The 26,958-nt window shown below is 32.8% G+C and overlaps 1 protein-coding gene across 3 annotated transcripts in view; it reads right to left on the reverse strand.

Moving 5' to 3' along the window:
- The window catches only part of Sptz (zinc finger FYVE-type containing 26 spastizin), a 196,858-nt gene that overhangs the window by 53,258 nt on the left and 116,642 nt on the right, over positions 1-26,958 (reverse strand). For all 3 annotated transcript variants that reach the window (XM_085823186.1, XM_085823187.1, XM_085823185.1), the window contains 6 exons: positions 26,316-26,380; positions 21,658-21,818; positions 14,865-15,025; positions 4,832-5,008; positions 4,565-4,730; positions 4,377-4,472 (listed from right to left, as the gene is read on the reverse strand). In XM_085823186.1, the coding sequence (XP_085679312.1) occupies positions 4,377-4,472; positions 4,565-4,730; positions 4,832-5,008; positions 14,865-15,025; positions 21,658-21,818; positions 26,316-26,380 (826 nt within the window). The remainder of the gene's footprint in view (positions 1-4,376; positions 4,473-4,564; positions 4,731-4,831; positions 5,009-14,864; positions 15,026-21,657; positions 21,819-26,315; positions 26,381-26,958) is intronic.

Genomic DNA, 26,958 nt, shown 5'->3' on the forward strand with positions numbered 1-26,958 from the left:
TCATCAGATCGGGAACCACAACCCCACCTTGTCTTCTTCGTTGAAGCTATGTCCAATAGCTCTCGTGTCATATCTGGTCTTCCCTTTCCTCATCGCCAAGTTGACTCGCTTTCATGCAGAACGGTGCATCACTTCAAACTGGCCTAGACATCTTGGATATATTCCTCAGGCAATGAAGGAATCTGTAGGGCAATCAAATAGGCAGTCACAAGGCAGACGAAGGTCTCGACAAAAGAGCATCTGTGATGGAGAATAGCCGGTAATCTGGTGTTTCTCTTCCACCCTTGTATGATCTTGGCAGCTTTCTGAGCAGGGTCTTTCAAACAAGATGTCGGAGTTTTCAGGTCAGGATGGATAGTCATGTCCTCAGATGCTGAAAGCAGTTTGTTGTTTTTGAAGCCCAAGGAAAAATTGTATTTCCTTAAAAAGTCTGATCCGGGTATGCATGGATCTGTAATATCTGCCACATATGCCGTGCGATGGTAGGCGGCACTTCCAAACGTGATGTTCATGCTTAACTTCCCAGCTGTGTCGCTTTTATCACCAAACGCAGTCTGAAGGATAACACACAATGGCGCCCAGATGAGTTTATCCTTAAATTGTTGAGCTAAATCTTTTCGAGTGATGGTGACATTAGCTACTGTGTCAATGATCATATTGCAAGGAACCAATGGGCATATCTATGGATATGCCCATTGATAGAGACAGACCATTACTGCTGCCACTCACTGTAGAAATTTTGAGCGCTTTAAAACAGGGTTTTTCATTATCCGGCAACAACCGCTCTTCGATATGGTCATTAATTTGTTTCCTGAGTTGTTGCTGGGAAATGGTCTTATTTTCCGTACCCTGGGGTGTTCTGCAATTCTGCCCTGGGGTGTACATGGCCTTCAGCTCCACAGTTCTAGCATTTTAGGTTCAGTTTCCTCTCAGCAAAACTCCGTCTCAAGGCATTCACTGGTCTTGTCAAATCATCCGTTTTATTTATTGCCCTGAGGTGTTATGCAATGCCGTCGTATGTGGCCTTCAGCACCACATCTCCAACACCTTAGATCCAGTCCGTTCTCAATCCTACTCCATATCAAAGCGTCGACTTGTCTGGATACATCATCTAAACGAGCCATTAACTGATCCACTGGCTCGTGGATTCCCACAGCTCTGACTGGGCAGCAATCTCTACGAGTCGCTTGCTGGGCTGCCTCGAATTTCATGGCATACAACAGAGTGCTTTTTATGTCCTTTACATCCACCATTCACAGAGCTTTCTATATTTCAGGGTCCCAGATGCCATCGATGAAATACTGCAGGGACAGGATTTCCCTTGTTTCTGTCGGGCACTCTGAAAAGGCAAGATGGGACAGCCTTTCTACATCCATGGTGAGCTCCTGAAGTGTGTTGGTGGGCTTCTGTTGATGGGATTTTAATTGAAGCCTGTAGTCTTTTAAACACTTCTCCCCAACGCACAGCTCCAATGCACCGGACAAAGCTTCGAAGTCTAATCTCTGGTTTTCGGGAAGAGCCTGCAGGATATCTGCTGCATCTGCTCTCAGAGAAGTGGCAAGATGGCAGGCCTTAGCTTGGGAATCCCGTCCATTTGGTTCCGCCACCACAGAAAATTGTGTTTTATACACATGCAAAGAGGTCTATCCATCATATGCAGATAACTTCAGAGAGGAACAAGCAGGCAAGGGTAAAAATTTAAAACTATCAGAATTGCTCCCTGCCATCGGTACGATCTTCTTTAAAGTATCAACTTCTTTTGCAACTGTCGAAACCCTATCATCAGTTTGTTGTTCGATGGCAGAAACTCTCTCTCTATTTGTTCTTTCACCAAAGAAACTTTCTTCGATTTGATCTTTTACAGAAGAAACCTTTTCTTCGATTTGTCCAACTTTATTTTCAACCATGTCCATTCTGTTTTCCATAGCCTCAGATTTGTTTTCTATTAGATAATTTCTCTTTTCATTTCTTCTTGACTTGCTTCAATCTTTTCTTGACCTGCTTGAATGGCTTTCATTTCTTTCTTAATGCATTCTTGGCCAGCATCCATTTTCTCTTTGACATATTTCATCTCATCTTTAACACAATGAGTGCCACGTGAGCCATCTGTGGCTGACACTAGAATTTCCGTTTAGGCCGTGTCAGACATCTGTGGCTGAAACTAGATTTTCCGTTTAGGCCCCCGTTAGCTATCTTTGGTTGACACTAGATTTTCCGTTTAGGGCGCGTCAGCCATCTGTGGCTGCACTTAACTTTCTGTTTAGGTCGCGTCAGCCATTTGTGGCTGACACCAGACCTTTTCGTTTAGGCCGCGTTGACCGCCGCTGGCTGGCAGCGTGTAACATGATATATAACTATAAAATTTACATTGTTTTATGAAATTACACAAAATTTATTTAAAATTTACTTAATTTTGATTCATGATTTGATTTTGATTCATTGGATTTCATTGAAAAACGGTAAACATAAAATTGGTTCTCCATTACAGCTATTACAAAACGTGACAACACTCTTTTAGTCTTTCTACCAGCTTCTGTTGCATTTTTATCATAACATAATTTACAATATTTTCATACTTCAGAGGCTTTTCCCGGTTTTCTTTGGAGTTTATGTTGTCGTTTTCTAGATATTCTTGCATTTTTGTTCGACGGAATGTCTTCTTTTTCACAACTTATTGCTATCTTCTACCGCGATACGAATCACTGGTCCTACAATACCAGCTCTTTTAAGCGAAACGCGTGGCCTTAACGGGATTGCCTAAAACATATGTGTGGCACTCAAAGTGTTAACAGAATCTTTCATCTCTTCTTTAAATGCTGCTTGGCCAACTTCCATCTTTTCTTGGGATGCAGCAAAAGCAGTAATGAGCTGCCTCAATTGTTCCTCCATCACTCTAATAATTAGCATTCAAATCCCACTCCTGACACCAAAAAGTGTTGCATGCGTACGGATTCGTTTGAATTGAACGCACACATACGATGAAATATGAACAAAATTTATTATTATCACAACAAATAAAACAAAATGTTTAAATTTCCTCAGCTATTCATACAGTATTACAATATCTCACAGTAGTTATCTTTTAACTACTCAAACATTCAACAGAACTTAATTCAAAACAGCTAGAGAAAGCTAATCCGCAAATTCGCTACAGTCAACAAGAGCAGTTTTCTAAACAAACTCTTAAAACAACAGCTAACTGAATTGAGAGGTTTTTCCTCCTTTTTAAAAGCTTTTTAAATCACACACAAGACTGTTCTAGCAATCTGTGTGTGATTTAAAATCAAAAAGAGATATTTATTTATTAAATGTTAAATGCACGTGCTCTAGTATTTTTAATTTTCTGGCTTAGCTTTCTTTTAATATTCATCACGTGCTGCACTGCACGGGAAATAAAACAATTTTATTCATTATTCTACTAACATTAGCTATTTAAATGCCAAATCTGTAACAATATTATTTTTACAATTAAAAATCATGGAACATTGCTAAATAAGTAATATTAAATTAATTTTAACATCTGATATGAAGATTATAGTTTTCATATACATGTACAAATGAAAAACATTCTTTACAGAATTCGATCATTTAATTCTAAATAATATTTTGTCCCCAACTGTTAATTACTACAGTTGATTACTTTAAGATACTAGAACATTACGATTCTTAATTACAATTATTAAAACAAAAACGTACCCTTGAAATTTTTCAAAAAGTCAAAATTATAATATTTCTTTGTTCCATCCTTTTATATTGCATTACCAAATACTTGATATATTACACATATCTTTTTCAAAAAACTATTACGTTCTCATTAGCATATACAGAAGTGTTTAACTCAGAGGCTCATTTTCAAAGTAATCACTTATTTAATCAAAGAAAATTATTCTAATGCAGTTTTTCCTATTTCCTCTACTTCCATATTTTAATTTCCTGTTCCCATTTTTACATTATTACTACAAATTTTCATCAAAATCTTAGTTTCATTTAATTTGATGATTTAAATCTGTTGCATATTCAGCAACATGCATGTGCCACATAACATATACTAAGTTGCACTCATGTAATTGTTTTCAAATTCAACTTGAATAGCATATTACATGTAATCACTACAGAGCAGTTCTCTAAAGATATCTGAGTGAAAAAGTTACTGGAAGGCCATTAATTAAAAATTATGTGACAAATAAAAAATGATGACATTTATAACACTTGTTTTAGCCATGGAATCTAGAGACAACAAAGTAGTCATTTTTAGTAACAGAATAAACAATATGCTGCATATAAAATGATAAAGGGTAATTAAAAAAATAGAGTGGTTGATAATTTGACATAAAACTATTCAGACAAGTATACATTTTTAACTAAATTTTATTTACTTTCTGAGTTCCTGGATATTTAGAATTTTCTAAAACAGCCAGTATCTTGTTCAGCAATGAATTTTCCTGGTTTTGATCATTTTTATCATTTAAAACCTACAAATAAATAGAATACCTTAGCATTTTTTAAGCATACTTTTGGAAAATGGTTTTACATTAGATGATATTAAATGAAATTAGAAACAAACTTTTAAGCATTGCTGGAATTTTATTCTAGCTGTAGACCAGTCTCCAGCTTTTAAACAAAACAATCCCCAGGTAGACCAAACACCAGTTTTCTCCAAATTAAATTTTGTGGAAACTTCCAAAGCTAAATTCATTCTTTCTTCTTCTAGCAGCTTATCCCGCAATTTTCTTTTTTTAAAAAAAGAACAGATTTACATGTGTATAATACTGATCAATAAAATTACATAATGCATTAACTGAACTTAGCAATTTTGACAAAGATCACATACCTCACTATATCAGTATTAATTAAAGCTTCTCGAGGCAATAGATGTTTGCAATTTGCATTCACTAACAATTTCATAATATCTAAATGTCGAAAATACAGATCTGCAAGAGCTTCACCTTCACTATCTTGCACCTGATGACATTTCACTTTTGCATTCATCAACAATGATTTTATCATACTGTAAAGTAATGAAAATAATAATTAAAACCTATTGCTCAATAAAGAAAAACATCTTTCACAAGAAACATTTATGTTTTCAGCAATATAATCATATTGATAGTTCAAAGTTAAAATTTAAAGGGAAAAAGGTGTGACTATCACAATATAAAATGGGATTTGTTTGATATTATAACTTATTACTTTATAAAAAACATGTCTTACCATGGTAGTCATTCTTGATTAGGCAATTATCACAAAAGAGTTATTTCTACGTTCTTTGGTAAAAAACAATATACATTAAGTTCATCATTATCTTTGAACGAATAGATTAAAAATAAGTTACAACTTTTTTTAAAATTCCTGTGCCAAACCTAGGCATGACCAAACATTAGAATGTGACGGGACAGCCTAATACAGTTCAGAAACATTAACCCCTTCGAGCCGGGTAGCGAAAACGTGCGCTTATCGCTGAGGCCGGCAGTGTCTTACGCGAGCGTCTCTCCAAAGCCGGGGGCTTTTTTGCTACTAAGCCTAAATCCATGAAATTTCCGAAGTATCAACGCATTGTTTAATAATGCTCTGTAGAGTATTTAAACGGCTTATGTTTTATAAATATTTTTATATATATACTTTAATTACCTTATTTCTTGTTTAAATGCATGTTTTACACATTTTATTTTAATTACTCACCATTTTATGAATTTTAACATTATACATCTGAAAACTAAATATATTACTTAAAATTCTCTTTTCGTATGAAAAATTTGAAAACAGGGATCTACACACAGTCCTACGTTACATTCCTTGCACTCGTAATAACTCATTTGCCGTTTTGGAGGATTTTTCCGGGAATGTGAACAAACGAAGCATCGTCATCTCATTTTCTTATCAGTCTCTTCTGAACAAAGTTTTGGAAAATGTCTTTCAGTTAATCTTTCAGAATCAATATCAGAATTTCAGAATCAATATCTGAAATATTTTGCATCATTTCTGCTATTTCATGCTCTGTTAAACATTTTCGACGCTTCGACATTGCAACGGTAAAAACAAAGAATTCACGTCTAACAAGTTCTAATTACTTTCTAAAAATTGAACTGCAAACTGAAATACCCAACGCTTTAGAGCAAATAAAACTTCTCTACTTACAGTAAACAACTACCATGTGCAAATAAAGTGCGATTTAAAGAGACGTCATAAATTACGCCATTCGGAAACATTTATTTCCCCGTTTGTTTATATAATCAAAAACACGTGTATGTGAGTCATGCTTCTCTCATTTCGAGGTCTAATTTACATGTATCTGAAACCATATGGACATACAGTGCCATCTTGTGGCAGAAATTATAGTTTGAAAAACGTTCCTAAGTACTGGCACAAATACGTGACAGTCGGTAGAGAATGGAACAATCCTCTGGCACGCCTGCGTGTCGGCCGGTAGGTAAGTGCGTTCATTGCTGGCACGTACACGTGACAGTCGGCGCGAAGGGGTTAAAAAAGTAAAATAATTTTTTGACAGCATTTGCCGTTGTCATGTTATTATGCCCAAAATAAGTGTCCAAATGGTCACGGCACATGTAGTCAGTATCACATAATGGGCAAAAGATATCTGTGTAGATGTTTCAGGTGATGACATAGACATGTCCGGTTTTTTAATTTACAGTTAGTGACACTAACAGGTCTAGGTAGGTCCCACAGAATGGAATTCTCCATTAGGGAACACCAAATCTTCCCCTTCACAGAGTCCCCATGCTTCTCTCAAAGATGAGCTCCACAACTGGCTCCAATGATTCTGTTGGCACTGTGCTAGCAAACAGGAGGATTGGGTTAAAGAAGAGCATATCCCCCCTTGGCCAGAGTGTCAGCAAACTCATTACCCATGATTCCACAATAACTTGGGATCCACTGCAGAGTAACACTGTGACCATTTTTCATTAGAGAATTTATCACAAGCTGACAATTTAGAACAAATCCATTGTTTGAAAATATTACCAAAGAAATTGTTTAATAGTGGCTTGTGTAATAAATAAATATTACAATATTCTGATCATCTCTTGATGATTTCAGTCGAGGTCAGCTGGACAGCAGCCACTTCAGAATCATAGTTGGTACAATTTGCACCAACAGTCCCCCTAAAAAACTGATGGTATCATAAATACCTTGTAATAAGATCTTCCACTTAGTAGGATTTTCTATTTCAGCATCAGATTTATAACAGATCATTAAACAACCCTCCTTTCTATCCCACCTAATCCCCAAAACTGAAACTGGTTTAAGATCTTCTTTAAACAAACTTCTTTTCTCAGATGACAACTTTTCCATTTCTTCTACAGGACTGAATTGCCATAATCTCAAATCCATATAACTTCAGCCATAATTTAAGTTGATTTTAAGATATATTCTAATTCAGATGCACTATCTAAGGAGGTTATGCAGCTGTCAATATCAGTAGTTTGTCAGTCTTCAGTAGGACTTCAGTAGTTTGTCAGTAACTGCTTTGAGTTCTTCTGGTAAATGGTACCTTAAAACCATGGTAAATGGTACCTTAAACCTTCTGGTAACCCAGAAGGTTCCATTCCAGAAGCTGTCAATATCAGTAGTTTGTCAGTCTTCAGTAGGACTTCAGTTGTTTGTCAGTAACTGCTTTGAGTTCTTCTGGTAAATGGTACATTAAAACCATGGTAAATGGTACCTTAAACCTTCTGGTAACCCAGAAGGTTCCAAGGTTCCATTACATCCTTCTGGTACCATTTACTCAGAAGGTTTAAGGTACCTTCTGGTAAATGGTACCTTAAACCTTCTGGGTAAATGGTACCTTAAAACCATGCTGAGTTAAAATGGGCTACAATTAGCTCCAAATACCACTCTGTTATGCTGAAAGAATTAAATTTTATATGCCTTCTCCCACCATAAAATATCAAAAATTTCCTTTTCTTGAAATCTCAAGGCATCGTAAGTGGTACATCAAAGCTAAGGTACATCAAAACTATTGAAAAAAATGAACAGTAAACTTTGTTAGAAAGCTAAACAAAGTGGATGAAAGCGTTATACGAATCACAGAATTGACATTAAATGAAATACTCTGAATTTGAACTGCTAGTAACTGTGAAATAAATTCCATTATGTTTTTAATGTTTTAATTATATTTTCAATATAATTTAAATAAAAAATTATAAAAGAAGCCAATACTTTGATTTCCTTTTTCATGATTTTTTTTTAAACCAGGTCGTCTCCCCTTATTCATACAAGTCTGTTTCTTATTTAAAGATTTTTTGTTTTCGAACATCACGAGTTTCCAAAAGAGAATTTCAAATCTTAATGAATAAATCAATTACTAATTAAAAAATCCCAGAATCTCAAGAAGATAAAAAAGTTTAAAAAACCAATAAGTAAACTCTAAAAAAATTTCTCTACAACTTTTATAATTTCAATAAAATGCACAATAATACTAATTTTGGAGAAACAATAAATAGACCAACAAATTTCTTTATATTTTTCTATACTCGTTTTGGAAAAACAATACATCTAAAAAGGTATGCAAACCTTTTCAAAAATACAGTATAATAAACATCAAGACAATATTTTATCAAAACAGTTAAAAAACTTATTCTCACTAGCATTATCACAAACAGTTAAGTTTTAAATAATAACAAGCACAAATACAAGGTGATGCATGAAAATTCAGACCATACAGCCTGCTACAAGCTTCCAATATTACAATTCGTAGTTGAATTCTTTTTTAAGCTCCTTCACATTTAATTTTAAATGTTCTTTCATGGTTTTTATACTGACAATGGAAAAGTGTGCAACTATTACAATAATGATGCACATGAGATGAGCTATATTCTGTTTGTAAATGTATATGGGTTAACTTTTTTATCTTCTAATTAAATGAATAAGTTTATATGGCCAAGATTTTCAGCCTCGATAAGCTGTGTTCGAATAATGTAGGCTGGCCATTTGATGTGAGTCACAGTGAAATGAAATTTTCCAAGAAGGAAACAGGAGAAGGTAGACAAACAGGAGGTAGATCATTGTCTTAGGAGCTGATTCACAAAAGTTCATTGTCAAGGACTGCATGCTTCTTGGATGTCACACATGAAAACAGAAAAATAGGGAGTAAAACAATCAGGTGCTCCACCCTAATCCTACTGAAAGAGACTTGTAAACACAACAAACAGATAAGCGTATATACCGGGTACTTATAAAATAAGTATCTCTATTTGGAGCTGGTTGTAACTTGAAGGAATAATCCGAATGAAACCAAAATTGGCACACTTAACTAATAGAGAAAGGGAAAGAAGAATGGAATAATAAAAAAATTAGTTGCAACATTTGCTGACAGATGGCACTGCCAGTGCAAATGTCATTGCAATCATCAACAAAATCAAGAAGTGGTCATTTCTGCCAGTAACACGGTAAGAGATGCTGCTTAGTTTGCTTTGCTAAGAGATGCTGCTTAGTTGCACTTAACCCTGCAACTGCTTTATGTGAATTTAGGCATGTGAAAGGAATGAATACAGGAAAAGGTCCTCTGACACTGTGTTCAGTGAGAACGATGGTAAAAAAAAAATTCAAAAAGACTAGACCATTTGTTAGAAAACTTGGAAGGGGGAATAAACCATTACCTCTCCCCATACAAGATGAAATTGCCACTGCAATTGTGGAGTCATCAGGGACTTCAGAAGTTGGTCCTAGTGCACGTGGAGTTGTTCAAGAGTTGATATTATGGTAAAAAAATCCTGAGAAATGTAATCCAATTTTACCTGTATAAAGTTAGTCGTCATGAGCAACTTGCTACCCTATGGGAAAAAAATGGTTTTGGAGATGGGTCGGCTACATCAGTTGTCTCCGTTAGCTCAGATAAACCCCAGTGAGAACAGCCCCTAATGTGTACCATGGAGGTGTCACAAACTTCAATGACCTAAAAAATCGCATAACACAACATGTGCGAAACATCACTCCTGATTCATTACATTCCACAGTTAAGAGCATTGCCACTGCCTGGACTGTGTCCCGCAGCTGAATGGCTATACAAAACTTGATTGGCACCAAAATGAGAAGTGTAATCACATTATCTGTAACATTTTTCAATTAATTAGGTATGCCTTCCGATTTTCATTCTTTGGTCTTGTAATATATATTATACATTCAAAAGCGCCATCTGTCAATGATTGTTGCAATTAATTTTTTCATTATTCCATTCTTCCCCCTTCTTGATTAGTAAGTGCACCGATTTTGGTTTCATTCACATTTTTTTCAAGCTACAGACAGCTCCAAATAGAAATACTTATTTTATAACCACCAAGTACATATGATGCAGCAGTGCAGATGAAACATACAGAATGTACAGAGTGAATACCTGACATGGTTATGGTTAGGTTAGGTTATTCAATTACGGCAAAGCCTCGAGGGCTATCTGCCTATGGGTAGGGATGCCTTCGTGCAGGACTTTCTAAGGGAAACTGGCTCGTATACACGTTACATATGGGGAAAACCACGAAAACACCCATGCAGCCAGCACGTTTTCGGCATTCGAACCTCGGACCGAACTACCAGTGTTCAGCGACTTTACCGCGGTGGGCCGAATACCTGACATGGAAAGACATGGCAAAATGGTGATTGCTAAGCCTTATGCACTATGAAAGGCATGATACTACGATCCTCAGGAACAACTTCAGAATTTAATAAAGCCAAAAATTTACCTTTGTTGGAATTCAATACAGCAGCTAAGAATTTTTCATTGTACTTCTGTAGGTAATCTGTAATGTAGTTAATTTTTAAACCTTATAAAAGCCTTTTTAAACCTGCTTATCAATTTACACTACCTGATATTGAAAATGCAACACCAAGAAGGAATGGCCAGAAGGTGATGAAACTCGACAAACGGAGAGAGACAGCAACAAACAATAAGTGATCTTTGTTTCAAAATGGTATGTATAATATATATAGAGAGAGACCAGCATCAGCTCATTAGATTGTAGGACAACCTTGGATGGCAATACATGAAGGAACCCTTCTAGGTAGAGTCAATGAGACTATGGATGGCATCCTGAGGAATGGCTCTTCATTCCCTGTCAACCATTAGCCACAGTTTGTCTTCTGAACACGGCAATGGCATGGTCTGCAAATGGCGTCCAATCACATCCCAAATGTATTCGATTAGCGAGAAATCAGGATAGAACAGTGGCCAGAAAAGCATCTGTACAACTTGCACGGCACATTGGCTGATGCGAGCAGTATGTGGTCGGGTGTTATTCTGCTGATGAAGGGCACTGGGCATTCCCTGAAGGTAGAGTAGTGCAAACGGAAGATACAATCATTCACGTATCGCTGGGCCATCATACTGAAGTGACCTGAAATCTTACACAATTGCACCCCAAACCATGATGTCATGTTTCACAATTGCTGCTGGATTGGACCTGTCCCCACACTGATGACACATTCGTATGCAGAGACTACCATTGGAAAACAGAAGCATGACTCATCTGAGAACACAGCCCTTTGCCATTCTGCTGTCCGCATCGCTTGAGTCTGGCTGCATATATGCATTCTGTACTGCGCCACACACATAGGAAAAAATCTGTACTTGTGATTGGACATACTTTCAGATGATATCATTTCCTCTTGACGTAATGACGTTTAGGAGGGATTCTTACAATTTTGCTTCCGCTGAATGACGCGCATGAGTGCCACAGAAGTTTTTCTTTAAAAAGGAAAAAATTAGCTGCCGCATTCTGCAGATGGCTTCCTGTTTCATGGAATAATAAAATCTTTCAAAGAAGCTGTAAATATCAGAAGCAATCTTAAGTACTTAGATTACATAAATAGATGAGTTCATGAATTTAAGTGCAAAAACTAAAACATGACCATCTTGATCCAACTGTAAAGGCATTGTGTGCTAGTAAGTATATTATTATTATTATTTCAGTTTTGTTCATTCTGTTTCTTTCACATTGTAGAAAATATTTCTTTTGCAAATGCTATGTTATTTCGATGTTAATGTCCATGTCATTCTAATATTCTGTTGGCTTAAATCAAAGAAAAATGTGCATTCAGTACTGTCGCTGAATTTAATACCGCGTGTATAAGAAAAGAAATTTCCTTCTCTGACAAAAACTAATTTTATGCAAAGCTACAAAAGATGTTACACATTAAAAATAGCAATATTGATAAAGTAGTATTCAATTTAAAATACATATCTTTATTTCTATGTTCCAAATCTGTATTAGTGTAACTTCAAAAATAATTTTTACATTTTTGGACTGATTACAAATATTGTGAATTTACTCTGAACTATGTTAGCTTCCGACGCTGTTATTTGCTACTACCAAAAACTGACTTGTCTCATGCTTTCGGAGATTACATCAGCAGAGAATGGATATATAATGAACATGAAATAATTAATTAATAATAACACCTTTAATATGAAGGGTTTTAAATGATGAATACATTTATTAAAAATCTCTGCACTTAATACACATTTATGGAGAAAATGCACTTAATATAAATTTACTCTCTACGGAAAAAAAAAAATCACTAAATTTTCTCGGTACTGATATCAATATACAAACAAAGGATTGGAGGTGTACCCTCGGGGCTCAATTAAAGTCAAGGCATTCCTACACCTAAAGGAAATGATGTCATCGGAAGCCATATCCAATCATGAGGAGGGATTTTTCCCTATGTGCAGAGTGCGGTATAGAATGCTTACATGCAGCCCAGCACCATTGCAGATGTTGCGTCTATGATATGGGGTCAATGGCTGTCTTCTTAACGGACACCACAAGTGCAGGCCACTGGCCAAAAATCAACAGGAAATGGTTCTGGTCGATATGGGAGCATCCAGAGTGTCTTGAACATGTTGCATAATGGAGGTAGAAGTGGCTTGCATGTGTGCCACTACTTGTTGGTTGATATGTCGATCCACGAGTGCTAACGTCACTCTAGTTGCACCGGCACCCCTCGAATCCCCCTTATTTCCTGGTTTCAACTATCGTCCTCAATGCCGGTGCGCTGAGAACGCAGCTAAGTGTGTGCCAGCTGAGATTTGCCTTATGGAACAATTCGCCCTTCTCAGTCTGATCACCATGCTTCTCGGAAAATTGTTGTCTGCTGGAACTGCCTCGGTTGATGTCTGGCATTCCCTGCTATTACACACATCATCCGAGACTTGAACAAATTTTCTATGATTATTTCCCTAGCTGAAATAATGGCACGAAAATGGAACATTCTGCAGGTTCCTACAGTTAAATCTGTTGGCGTCGGAGCAGTCGCAAAAGCATACTTTGCATTCCTTAAATAAACACCGGGAATAATATAAATTTAAAACTAATCTTTATTTCATGGCCTTAAATAAAATAAATGAGGCTGCAACAGTAGACGTTACATTAAAAACAACAAAAGAGAAAAGAAAACCAGTGAACTCCCTTAGATTCACGATTTTTGCATATATGTACACAACATTGGTCAACCCGCCGATACTACGTCATCGGCCAACCAGTGGCAACCACGTTAGTTAATCACCAATTGACTTCTGAATTAATTTGCATGAGGAAAACAACAGAACATTAAGTCAACAATATCTTCTTCAACGTGCACTTGAAAGCTGTGCATTTCACATCATTCGCATAATTCGGTGACACGCGTTTGTCTAGAAATTTGCATAATTTTCAGGCCATTCCTTTTTAGTACTGCATTTTCAATGTCGGATAGTATATTTCTAACATATAAATGAGTTCTGGTGACAATTTTAATTATCTTATTTTGAACTACCTGCACCTACAAGTTATGCTTTGCAGTTGAACTACCTGCAGTTTTGCTTTGCGATTTCTTGCCTACCTGGGCTTCAGTCTTAGTGAATGAAGCCCAGGCAGGCAAAGCATAACACATGATTGGTCTTATAATGGTAAGACAGATTTATGTCTTCCTATACAAGCTGAGGTCTGAATTTCTGCCAAGCAAAACATGAAATTGACCTGCTGAAAGTTGGGGGCTTTCACTGATTTTTTTTTGGAATCTGTATCTTTGTCGGTTTTAGTAGTAAGGTAGTCATCTTGATTCTCATTGACCAGTGCTTTGCTGGGTTCCTCCTCCACTGCCTCTTGATTGATAGGGGCACATCCAGCAGTTTTAGCCTTCCCTTAAATGGTGCTAGCTGAAATATCAATGTTTGCGATCTTTCCGTGCAAAGATCTCTTAGCAAATTCAGAAAGCTTTTAGCAAGCTCAAAATTATGCAAGTCTTCATCAGTTTTTTACTCAGTGCAGCTAATCAATTTGATGTAGCAATTCCTGCACTTTCAACATCATGCTCATTAAGGCTTTTTACTTGTCTTTTCATGGGACAAAATCTGTCACCAGCACTTTACAAATTATTTATCTCTCTAGCGGCTATTTCTCGATCTTGGAATATTTAAATTTTAATACTATATTTTTTTAACATTGCCTCACTTTTGTGAAGCAAGGTCAAATTATTATTCATAGCCCTAGTCTCCTTGTCATTAAAGCTGCCGATAGTATACTGCATTAACAGCAAATAAATTCAACATTCTCTATTTGCTTAAGAAGCCAGTAAAATCTGCACCCCACTAAAAGGCTCGGAACTTTTCTATAGATGGGTAAACAGATTCCTAGAAAGCCACTAATAAGAACATGATGCTTGGGGGTAAATATGTAGGTGTTAAATTAATGGGTAAAAGAACAAAATTAAATTAAAAATTAAAACCAGGATAACAATTAAAATTGTTCTTTAGCAAGCCATGATGGAGTAGTGATAAGCAATGTAACCAGTTACACTTGTCAAGTCGCCATCATCCAGCAGGCAAATGCAGATGATTTTTCATGTGGTACCTTATATTTACATTTCTAAGTTTTTACCTAATAAAAAGGCTGTAATCGATCTCCACAGAAATTTTTCCTGAACGTCTTGGTTTTATTTTTCCTAATAATCTATCACATAGATTTAACATGAATTGGGCACACTTTTTATTATCAGTATGCAATTTCAAAAGTGAATAGCACAGCTGAATACTAGGTGCCTGAAAAGAAAAAAAATACTTTTCAAACACAAAACTTTTCAAAGCAAATCAATTTTATAATTCTAAGATACACAAGGTACGTGCATAAAGCAACCAGACAATTTCTTATAAATAAGAAAAAGATTATTAATCTTAAAATAAATTTATCTCTTTTAAAATATTTGCTAGAGAAGTGTATACATTTTTTTTTCACCGTTTCCTCAGGTCATTCAAAACTGTTTCTGGATGCTGGAACTAACCATTCGCAAAATACACATACCATTTGATTTAATGTTGAAGACATTTTCAAATCCGTCCTTTCATAGCCATCTTAATCTTCAGAAAAAGAAAAAAATTAGCTTGCATAAGTCGAGAGAATATGGTGGGCGATTTATCACTGTAGTTGAATGCTTAGCAATATATCGTTGTCCAGATAATGCTGTACGAGGCCTAGCATTATTGTGCAAAAGAAACCATTGCCCAGCATAAAATGCTCCTTCCTAACTCCTCTTACCTCGTTTAATTGAAAAGCACCTCCTAGTAAAAATACTGACCAACTGATTGATTTTCAGGAACAAATTCAGAATGAATAAGTCCTTTGTAATTAAAAAAATTCAATCAGTTCTTTGATTAGTTTCTGATTTAATCTTTAAATCATATTTTTTGGTTTTGACATTTGTGTTCCCCTTTTTTATAAGGAAGAAGATGGTTTTTTTCTACTGTGCACCTTGTCTTTTTGTTTTCGGGTGGTACAGTAGAAACCAGGTCTGATCTCTTGCTATGATACACTTTAAGAAATTTATGTCCTGTCTCACAGTCGTTAGCAGATCTCCACAGCAAGCATTTTCTGCATTCTTTTTGCTGCTCTGTCAAAATTAAGGGACGAACTGAGCACAAACTTTCCTCATTTTCAGATTTTCAATTAAAATTAACCTCCAGCTTTCTTTGCTTATTCCAAGCATGTCTGAAAATTGTTGAGCCATTACACATATATCAGCTTTTATCTAAGGAAAAAATTTCTATACATTTTCATCATTCTTTGAGGTTGAAGGGCACCCTATCTTTGGTTCATCCTCAACACTTTTGGGTCCATATTTCAGGTGGTTGTACAATTCATGTAGTTGTGTTCTAAATAACAATGCATCACCATATACTTTTTGAATCACCTATAATGTTTCAACTACAAATTTACCTAATTTGTAAGAAAATTTAATGTTATAACATTATTCCATCTCAAATCAAATTTTTTTGTAAAATATTTTTTTAGTATATGAAAATGACTGGCATTTGGATGTGCAAATGAGAAAATAACCAGTTTAAACTGGCTTTAACAAGAGTTGAAATATCACTCTTTCTAAATATACATTTATTCTAGTCTTTTATTTTATCATTTGGTCTTTTAATTTGGCTGATTGCTTTATGGGTGCTCTTTGTTATACAAGGAATATTTGTAAAGAAGTTTAAAAAATTAAAAATAAAAATGTATATTTAATACATACAAAATATCCCACATATTCAATTAAAAAAAGGGGGGACAATTTCAAATTAAATATTAAGACAATAAGTTATTGTTAAACCAATTAAAAAATTAGCATATATGCCATACAATTTAGTAAAGAAAATGAAATTTTAGGAATCTAAAGCAATTTTTAAAAATATAGCAAATTAATTAAATGCATGAAAACAGTTATAGATTTTTTGAAATGCTTATATTACAAAATATGCCAAATTCACCTGCACTAGAGTTTACAGTAGTCAAAATATTTATCAAATGATGAACTTTAAATAAAAAAGTGCTTCAAATTCAAAAATAAAAACATTTGCAATATCACAAATGTGTCACTGATCAAAATAGTAAGTAAATATAAGAAGCAAACTATTTATTAAAATGCTCTAATGTACTGTAATTAAGTGATCAGTCAGTTATCTTCATAGATCATCCTACTCTATACCTCAAATACTGGAATTTATTCATTACAGTGAACTAAATATTTCTTAATATTACAAAGGCATTTAAATTATATTTTTAGCAGTAAAGACAGAAAATGATATAATAACTGTGATGACTCAAGAAAGGATTGTAATATCCTACTTGCTTTCCTAAATTTGTCATATGGCCTCATGTCATATTTTGCTATTAAGCATTTATAACCATGAAACCCGAGAAGTGTTTGTGGCCTACATGAAAATAAGCTCTTCAATTTATTTTTTTACAGCTTGGTAAATACCTACTTCTCAAAATGTTTCAGGCAGTCATCTCACAGTTGCTTTGCTTTCATAAATTAATCGACCAAATTGTTTATTAATTTATTACAACATACAAATTCTATCGATATTCCCAAAGGCAGTCTTTCAAGCTTTTCTTAATTGAGAAATTTAAAAGTAATAAATTTATTTCTTAGCAATTTATACTTTATCCTAATTGTCATGATGTATTTAAAATATCCAACTGATAATTTTTATAACATTTGAAACATTATTGTAATTAATCATAAATTATTTACCTCAGTATAGAACTATGCATTTCCAAATTACAATATACATGTATATAAGTGCACATGGATTTTATGCCTATAAGAAGCAATGCAGAGGCTTTTCTGAAGAAAATTAGCCAGTGTCTGCAGTACGAAAACGACCCACTGAATTGTCAGGAACAGAAACAGAGGCAAACTTTCATTATTTCAAAACTTTAAGTACTCGGTCATTGGTAAACTGAGTCACATTTGGAACAACAAATAGGAATGACATACTACAACTATAAATTATAACTTCTGTTTGCAGTATATTAATCTTAACTGATATTTATTGTTTCCCTTATTTCATAATATGATCAGTAATGTTTTAAACAGCTTTCTATTTACAGTCAGTTAAATTTTGAGCTGTATTTGTAGAGGTGCCAGTGTACAAAAATTGAATTAATAAAAATGAATGCTGAGTTAAAATTTCAACTACATCTATAGTTACTATCAGACATCCATTTGTTTTGGAGAACAACTGTTTCAAACAACTTTCCTACCAGCTTTAGCATTGAAAGAAAGATGCAAGATATTTTCCTTTCTTTTCTTCCTTTCCTAAAACTGTAAGTTGTCTGTTTTGAACAACCAACCATCAGCATCAAATCCCCCACCATCGTAACAAAGAACTAGCTTACCCTTTACATGGTAAATCCCTTTACATGGTTATCAAATTATACATGGCGATTGGCTGTTTTACATTATGTGACAAACAAAAACTGCACTAAACAGTTGGTCTTCCAAAATGTTTTCAATGTGTGATAATGACATTATTAATAGATCTGCTATCTAACTATCTTCCTCTTTGTTATATAGGATGGCTAATAAAAATACAAATGTGCTTATCCAGAGAAATCACCATCTATTAAATTTCACTATCAAAGGAATCTTTAGCATAACATGTTTACCAGAGCAATATATTTATCTACTCATTTCAATAGATAACATGAGGTATTTATAGAGATTTCCCTTAATCACTTCACAGGGTGTGGTAATCCCATACACAAGGTGTGGTATCTTACACATTACAGCAATTACTAAATACATATAGCTCTAATTTGTACTTAGAATTAATATCTATAATACCATTAACTTAAAAAATCAGTAAAATAATATATAGTACAAAATTATATTAAATCTCATTTCAGAAGCTCAGCTGTTGAATGCTAGCTTTTAAAATACCTAATTTTACACAACTAGCAGATACTATGCTAATGTATTATAACTAAACTACCTTTTTTATTTCTAAGTTAGAAATCATGATTTTCAAATTTAATTCTCTCACAAAACAAGCAAATTTTTTTCATAGATAAATTAATAATATAATCAATTAAAAAATAATTCATTTTTAAACCTACAAAAGAACTTTAGTTTGCCAACTCTGATATAAATTATTTACATAAAGAAAAGGAAAAGTAAAGACAGCTTTAATTTTTTTTTATGAATAGAAAAGCATAAAATTTATTAACAACAGAAATAATAACATACTGATAAAATAATGGCTTCCACTACATTCAAACAGCTGATGTAATAATATACAGCTAGAATAATAGGTTGCAATACAGTAAAAATATAAAAGTTTTAACCACCTTTTTTGATACTATAAAAATTATTTCATTGACTTTTTAAAGAACTATTTCAATACATTCAGGACAATAGCCCTTAAATGGAAGGAAAATATTTTCTAAATAGAATGTTTCAAATTGCAACTGAGAAGTTAAAAATAATAATAAAAATAATAATATATTATTTTGCAAATGACTTTAGGATTCTGACATACAGCATTCATTATTTAACTCACAAGCATTACGAGTTTGACTCTGAAATCTTAAAGGTCTCCAAAAGGTATTGAATAAGTGGTTTATATATATAACTCCAAAATAACCCTCTTACACTGTGGTTGATTCCTTTTCTTCCAATATTCTGAAACTGAATCCTTCAGAAGCTGGCAGAAATTTTCATGTGTAATGTATTGGAAAGTGATCCTACTATATGAATTTTATATCCATAACCTTGAAGGTTAGATTTAGAAATGCATCTTGATTTTTCTATTCATTCCAAATACTAATTTAGCAAAGGGATTACTTCCGATTTAAATGTCATACCTGTAAAATTAAAAGCTATCTCACTCGTTTCAGAGCCGTATAGTATATGTTAGTGTTTACACTAACTATGCAATAAATTTGTACCTTTGAGAGAACTGTATCTTGCCAAACAAGATACTACTGTTTTTCAACTAAAAATGCGAAATTTCATTCACTACAACGGCTGCAACACCATCTGGTTACTGCAATTATTTAAGGGGTTGAATTTATATTTTAGATCTAAATTTAGGAAGCAAATGTTGCAAGTAAAATCATGTAAAAATTATTGTCAGTTAATTTTGCTAATTCCTGAAATAGCAAATTAAATAAATATGATCATTTTGGATGCTTCATACATGAGACTGAAACTATGTATTTTTCCAATGCATCAATGCTCATAATCAAGTTTACATAATTATTTCCAAAGTATTAATTTATTACTATTCTTATTTTAAGAGATGGGATAAATAAATTTTCTTAAAACCAAGCCCAAGTTTTAAACGGTCTCAAAAATCTACTGAATCCTTCACATCAAAAAAAAAAAGAAGAAAAAAAAAAAAGAAAAAAAGAAAAAAAAGGTCTTTTGGTCAATATTTTAATTAAAGCAAAATTTTAAATTTGTGTTTAATGAAAACAAACTTATACATATAATTTAATTAAGAAATATATTGATATTTTTTAAGAAAATATCAATGAAATATAGTAAATGAAGTACATAATTAAGTTTTTTATATCTGAAGGTTCCTTCTCACAATACAATTTGACAAAAAGTATTTGAGGAATAGTTTGAGATTTATACATTTTTTCAGATTCTTCTTAAATCAAAGCTATGTTAGTGGGGAGATGATTATTTAAAGAGTTAATGCAGGAAAACACCAAATTCTCTCAAGAAAATTAAAAGTATGGCATTTAGGGCACCTGCAAGATGATATAGATTAAACAAATTCCCCGAAACTGCACTAATCTTGTTCTGTCTCAATGAATGGATATCAATAAAATCAGTCTTCCTAAAGTTGAGTTAAAATAATTATCAGTTCTTAGGTTAATAGTTGAAAGATTTAAGTAATAAAAGATATGCAAAGATTTCAGCTATCAAATCGAATTCCACAAACCTTAAAAAAGATTCCTGGGATCTGAATACCCCATGAATGTTTGAATGAACATGAAAGTTTTTCAATGAGGAAAAGAAAATATCTGTTGACCCACGATAGTAAAATAAAATATGGCATTTCCTTTCACCTGATGAAAGCTTTTTAAAATAGCAGTCATATACTAAATAAATGTAATATACTTATAAAAATGCATTGGATTTTTTAATTTATGTTTTAATAAAAAGTTTATATCAGGTTTTCAGGTTAAAACTGAATGTAAAAGAACAGACAATAGCTTTTTAGAACTAGCAAATTACGTCAAAACTAATGAAAGTTAACTATTTTTATATCCCGTATGAACTTTTACAGCTTAGATTTTAATTTTGCTTATCTCGCACCTGAAAATAATTTATGCATGTTTATTAGAAAGTAAATATTTATCTAAAAGTAATTATGTTGAATATGATTCATTTTAATGCTACTAATATAAACTGCTTTAATTGACTATTACTTTAATCTACAGTGTTTAATCTTTTGTTGTGGGTGAAAGTTTCTTCAATTACAGCATTAACCTACCATTACAGTTACATACAAAAATAATGAATATAAACTTTTTAATTATAAAATTTTATATTTTTCAGTTGAAAAAATATAAATTACACGGTATGCCTTAAAAAAATAATTTTATTTGTCCACATTGTAGTTTCAAAACAATGCTTACATATTCTAGACACAACTTCACTGATGTCTTTTCTGAACTAAGTTAATACTAAAAACCAATACATTAAAAGCATTGTGATTTACTACTCTATCACAGTAATCATGGTAATTTTAATTATTAGCACTGTAATCACTAATTTTAATTAATAATAAAATGCAGTTAACATTCTAACACAATTCTACAAAATAAAGTTTTTAAATATGAAAAAATTTTCATTATAAGTATTTCAGAAAAGTTTACTCGCCTGTTCATACGAAAACTCATTTCTAACAGATGTATTTTGCTCACTGTCTGACGAGAGCATCCATCGAAATGTCTGCTGATTACTATGAACACTGCTTGCTCGTCTTCTCCCTCCAGAACTGTCCACCTGATAAGGTGAATTTCGGGGACTTGAAGACTGCACTGTTAAAAATTAATCAGTTTAATCCTGTGTAAAATCTATCAGTTAAATTTAACTGAAAGATTATCTGCCCATGTGTTTATTATATGAGTAATATCTATAATGGTATGCTGCATATGAAATCATCAACAAATGTAGACATGGACAAGAACAGGAATCAACCAAAAAAAAAAAAAATCGAGGACTCTGCAACAAGTACAAAGTTCAGAAGCTGCAGTCTGACAGAAGACATAACTGTGAATGAAAAGTTATCAACAACAGTTTTAATTTTCTCAAGTCTTTTAGCTAATTCAGTTTTTGAATTTTTAAATACTAACAACTTTCTTTTTAGAGCCCAACGTATGGACTGCATGCAGTCTTTTTTGAGATTGCTACTCTTAAAATACAAAAATAAACAAAACAGCAAGTGCATATCTTTTTTAATTTTTAAATGAAAATGGACTGTGTGTTATTTACTTAGTTATATTTAACTGAGTATTTTTAAGACCAAAAGCAACTAATAAATTATGTTTCAAGAAATGAAACATGAGAAATTACACTGAAATTATAAAAATTTCATATTAAGAGCAATAAAACAATCATTCTGTAACACTCTCTGAATAAATTCATATAAATTAAAAATATACAATACTGACCAATATTTTTTTACAACATACAGAACCAACTGTGTTTTAATATACTGGCTACTCAGTTATCAGCTGATAGCTAACTTAGCCAAGAGCATGCAGATGGAATGCATGATGCTGTAATTAGATATGCAATATAAATGAAAGTAATTTAAGTAGAATTTTGTAGTTTGCCTATCTAAAGGAACACTCCAACTCTTCAAAAGTATTCTCTGTTCATGACACTTTTTTTAAACATTTACATACATTTATAATTCAACGTTATTCTTACAAGCATAAAGAAAATAAAATAAAGGAAAAATGTAGACAAAGATCTTGTATTCTTTACAATTGCTAAACTATCTAACCAGACAGAGATATACCAGTATTTAAAAACAAGAGCTCAAATATTATATTCATAAACTTTAATAGATGCAGTAGTAATATAGCTTACATTACAGAGGTCAATAAACACTAAATTTTGCATATGGTTTTTGATATATTATTGTCAAGTTTGTGCATCATTTGTCATATCTTTCCAAGATCCTGCAGCCCAGAAGCTCTAAATGATCAAACATCAATGAATAAAGTATTAATTTTTGAAGAAGTTTCATTCTCAACCATACCGACTATTTAAGACTTTCAGTTATCACAGGAAAAGTTAATTCATTTGCTAATAATTTATGCGACTGTTGAACATTCTCTTAAATATTCCATGAATTTCTGCTTCAGATTTTGAGTTCCAATGAGCAAAATCTTTAAGATAAGTGCTTTCGATTTATTATTGCTTTGTTTTTGGTTTATGTTTTGAAAAAGATTTAAAATTGCATCCCCAAGATAGCTATTAACTGGTACAAAAGCAAATATTTAAGAGTATTAATACTCTCAAGTGTGTAGTAGTAGTTATGTTTAAAGTGATACATGACTATAAAAGAAGATTAGACACACATCAGATAATTTTTCACATTTAATTGATTGAGAAGCACAGCCCAACAGAGGTAGACCAGAGCACTCTGGATTTATACCAGTAGACATTTTTTAAACATTTGAGGATATCTTATGAATAAAATTTAAACTTACGATATTTTTTTTAAAAATCAATAACGTGAAACAAAAAGGTAAGTAAACCACGGGCCAATACGTGCAAACAATGTCACATATAAGGGCAATTCAGAAACTAACCTCCATTTTGCAGTAAATAAAAAACGTGCATAGACTCAACAAATGTTTTATTTACAACTGAAATGCACAGCTGTCCTCTATTTTTCAACATACTCACCATGTAAATTCAAGCAATTGTCACAGCGTTTTACCAACTTACCAATTTTCAATAGCAGCACACATTTTGTGACTTTTTAACCCTTTGCGGCACAGTGTGTCTGGTCTAGACACACCTAAAAATTTCCTTCTGTACAAACAGAAAAATTGAATGAAAAAGGATTTATAGGTTACTATAGGTTTCTCTGAACCTTCTTTATTTATAGAAGATGGCAGATTAACACAAACCAGTCCATGTATTTTAGCCATGTTTAATTTTTTTAAGACCCTCATTTTTCAAAGAAATCTTCCAAATTTTTTTAGGGTATAAAAAGAATTGTTTGAAAAGAAATTTCTATGTTATTTTTTGGGCTGTATGCTAATCTCCTTATTCTATATTAGTTTTAAATTTTTACCTTGAAATCTTGCCTAAAATCAAACGGCGAACCCTAGGTGTGCCCAGAACGGGCTCACCGATAATCTAGGACAACTGAGAGTTTATATTCTTTGTTTCTCTGCATCTCACCGGTCAGTTCATTGACAACGATGAACACTCTTTTTGAAGCTCTATTCAATCAGTGTGCCCACTTTGAGCACAAACACAGAATTAAAACGATAAGTGCTATCTTCACAAAATTTTACTTGTGTGCTCCTCTAGGCCTAATTACACTGCCATCCTTTTTTTTTTTTTAAACAAAACTCCAACTTTAAAAGGTAGCATGCCAAAAATGGATAACCAGCACACATGCAGCAGTGCGACACTCTCACTAGGATAGCATGAAGCTTACTGAATCACAGATTGCTTGATGTAACAATGGTTGTGGTCTGTCCACTACTACTAGTGCCACATCACAGTAGATGTTAGTTTCCTAATTGCCCTCATATCATCTCTAAGCATGCTTTGATTTTGGAGATCATTGCATTGAAAAATGTAAACCTAGTTTTATCATATCTTTCCAAGACTAAGACTTTTATTCCCGTTTATTAAAAAAAAACACTTTTTTTTTAGTCATATAATTTAAACACAACATAACTACTTCTGTATAACCTGATACAAGTTATTGTGGATAGTAAGACCCCCCCCCCCATTCATGTATTTTTTCAGAAAATGTCTTCAATATTATAGCTGATGGCATCTTACAATTACAGTTTTATTCTCCATATCACCATGCAAAGACCTTATTTTGCTATAACCAATTATTTTTATATTAAGAAATCCTTCTGATTTCAAATTCCTGCTAGAATGCAAAGTTAAATGACATATATGCAAATCTAAGGGAATTTGGAAATAGTATTTAAGGAGCAGATTTTAAAAGTTCGCTGCAGGACAGTTAGTTCTGAATTTATGCCGTGTGTCTGAAAGTAGTTGAATAGTTGGTGTGTTAGCCACTTACTTTGGATTATATTGATATTCTAGGCTCAAGCAGTTTAGACTGAGTAGAAGCCAGTCATGTAGCTAAAATTTAATTTATTGTGATTGTATATATTATTTTCTGTTCAAGTTACTTAGCCACAAGTGGTGATTTGAGTGAGTGCATTTTCTGTTATGTTTAGTTAAAATAAAAAGGTTGTTATAACTTTCATCTGCAGTCATCTTTTCTTTCAAGATATAATAAGAATTCGCTACTCTGTCTTTCAGTAGGGTCTCCAAACACACTAGAAGCTCCCCAAACATACTAGAAGACTCTACAAGCATAGATCAGCCAATGCTTTGTTTTTATATTCCTTTAAATTTCATTGTTTCGATTGCACTGAAAACTAAAATGATGAGAATGTTTGTCCTTTTGAAATAAAATTATTATTTTATTATATTTCTAGAATAAATTCTCACTCACTGTTGCTTATAGATTCAAATTATAGATTCAAAAAAGATGAGTTGCTGCATTTGGTTTACATTTGAAACTTCCTGCATGGCAAAATATTATCAAAAATATAGCATTAAGAAACCACACTACAGCAAAGTTACTGCATATGTAATAACTTTTTGTTTTTAACTGAGATACAGCTGCAAATCAGTATTTTAATACTAGCAAAGTACTGAAGAAACACTCGTCATTGGGCAAATAATTAAAATTTCAAATTCGGGGGTGGGGAAAGCCAAATAACAACAATTGTTTACTTTTTATTATTATTATAAGATGTAACATTTCTTTTTCTTGTAAAAACAACTTCAGATAAGTATAAAAAAAAATTAGGTGCATTAAGTAATAAATAACAACAAACAATTAAGTAACAATAACAAGTAATAAATAACAAAAAAAAAAAAAAAAAAAAGCCAGAATCCCACCTGCATATTCTGGATAGAAGTAAAGTTATTACAACACACTCACATTTTGCGATTTATTTCATATACATGTATGTATACTCATAAAATATAAGCTACACTGTGAATTCAAACACCAAGTATAATCGTAATTGCAATTTTTTGTGCATATCATAAAATTATTTTTATGCTTATAATAATGCTTGCAATAATTAACAAAAATAAACAATTTCAGATTTAAAGCTGTCTGCATTAATTTAAAATTTTATATTTTATCTTTAATAATTTTTTGTTATTTTCTTATTAGCTTTTACAAAACATTATCATCAGATAATTTTTACATCTAAAATTTTTCATAAAAGAAAATATCTTACTTGATGATAAAACACGATATCGTTTCTCAAATGATGCAGTATTATAAGAAAGACTTCCAGTCATTCTGTAAAAAGTTATAACATATAATTATAAGACAAGTAAAATGCAATGTGCTGTTTCTTCATTCATAATGAAAGTATGAAATGCCATTTAATTAATGCACATATTAACAAATTGCAATATAAGAACTTTGAACAGTGTTAAATTCATAACAAATAACTGTTGATATTATTACATTGATGTTACTTTCTTTTTAATATTTTCTGGAAATTAGCAATCCTCAGCATGAATTAAGGAAATGAGATTTCAATATCCTAAACATGAGAATGATATGTTGCAATATTTGCACATAAAAAAAATTGCAAACAAATGTGAAGTTAATATAACATAAACAAACTATTAACAAACATTCAAGAAAAAAGAGACACACCCCAATGCAAAATTTAAAAATCATGTTTGACATAGCTTTTAATCTTTCATAGCTTCTCTAGCTAGTTTAATATTACAGGCCAACTAGGCTAGAATTCTATTAGCTTCGACTAAATCTCTTAAGTTAGACTTATTAATTAGTTCTTATTTCTCAAAATTTTAAGTTAAGTTCACTAGGTTCCTCAACACTTATTTTAGTAAAATAAAAGGGAG

Source organism: Stegodyphus dumicola, chromosome 9 (genome assembly GCF_044657685.1).
Source record: "Stegodyphus dumicola isolate Sdum_Otavi_A_Nest chromosome 9, ASM4465768v1".
NCBI classification, from domain to species: Eukaryota; Metazoa; Arthropoda; class Arachnida; order Araneae; family Eresidae; genus Stegodyphus; species Stegodyphus dumicola.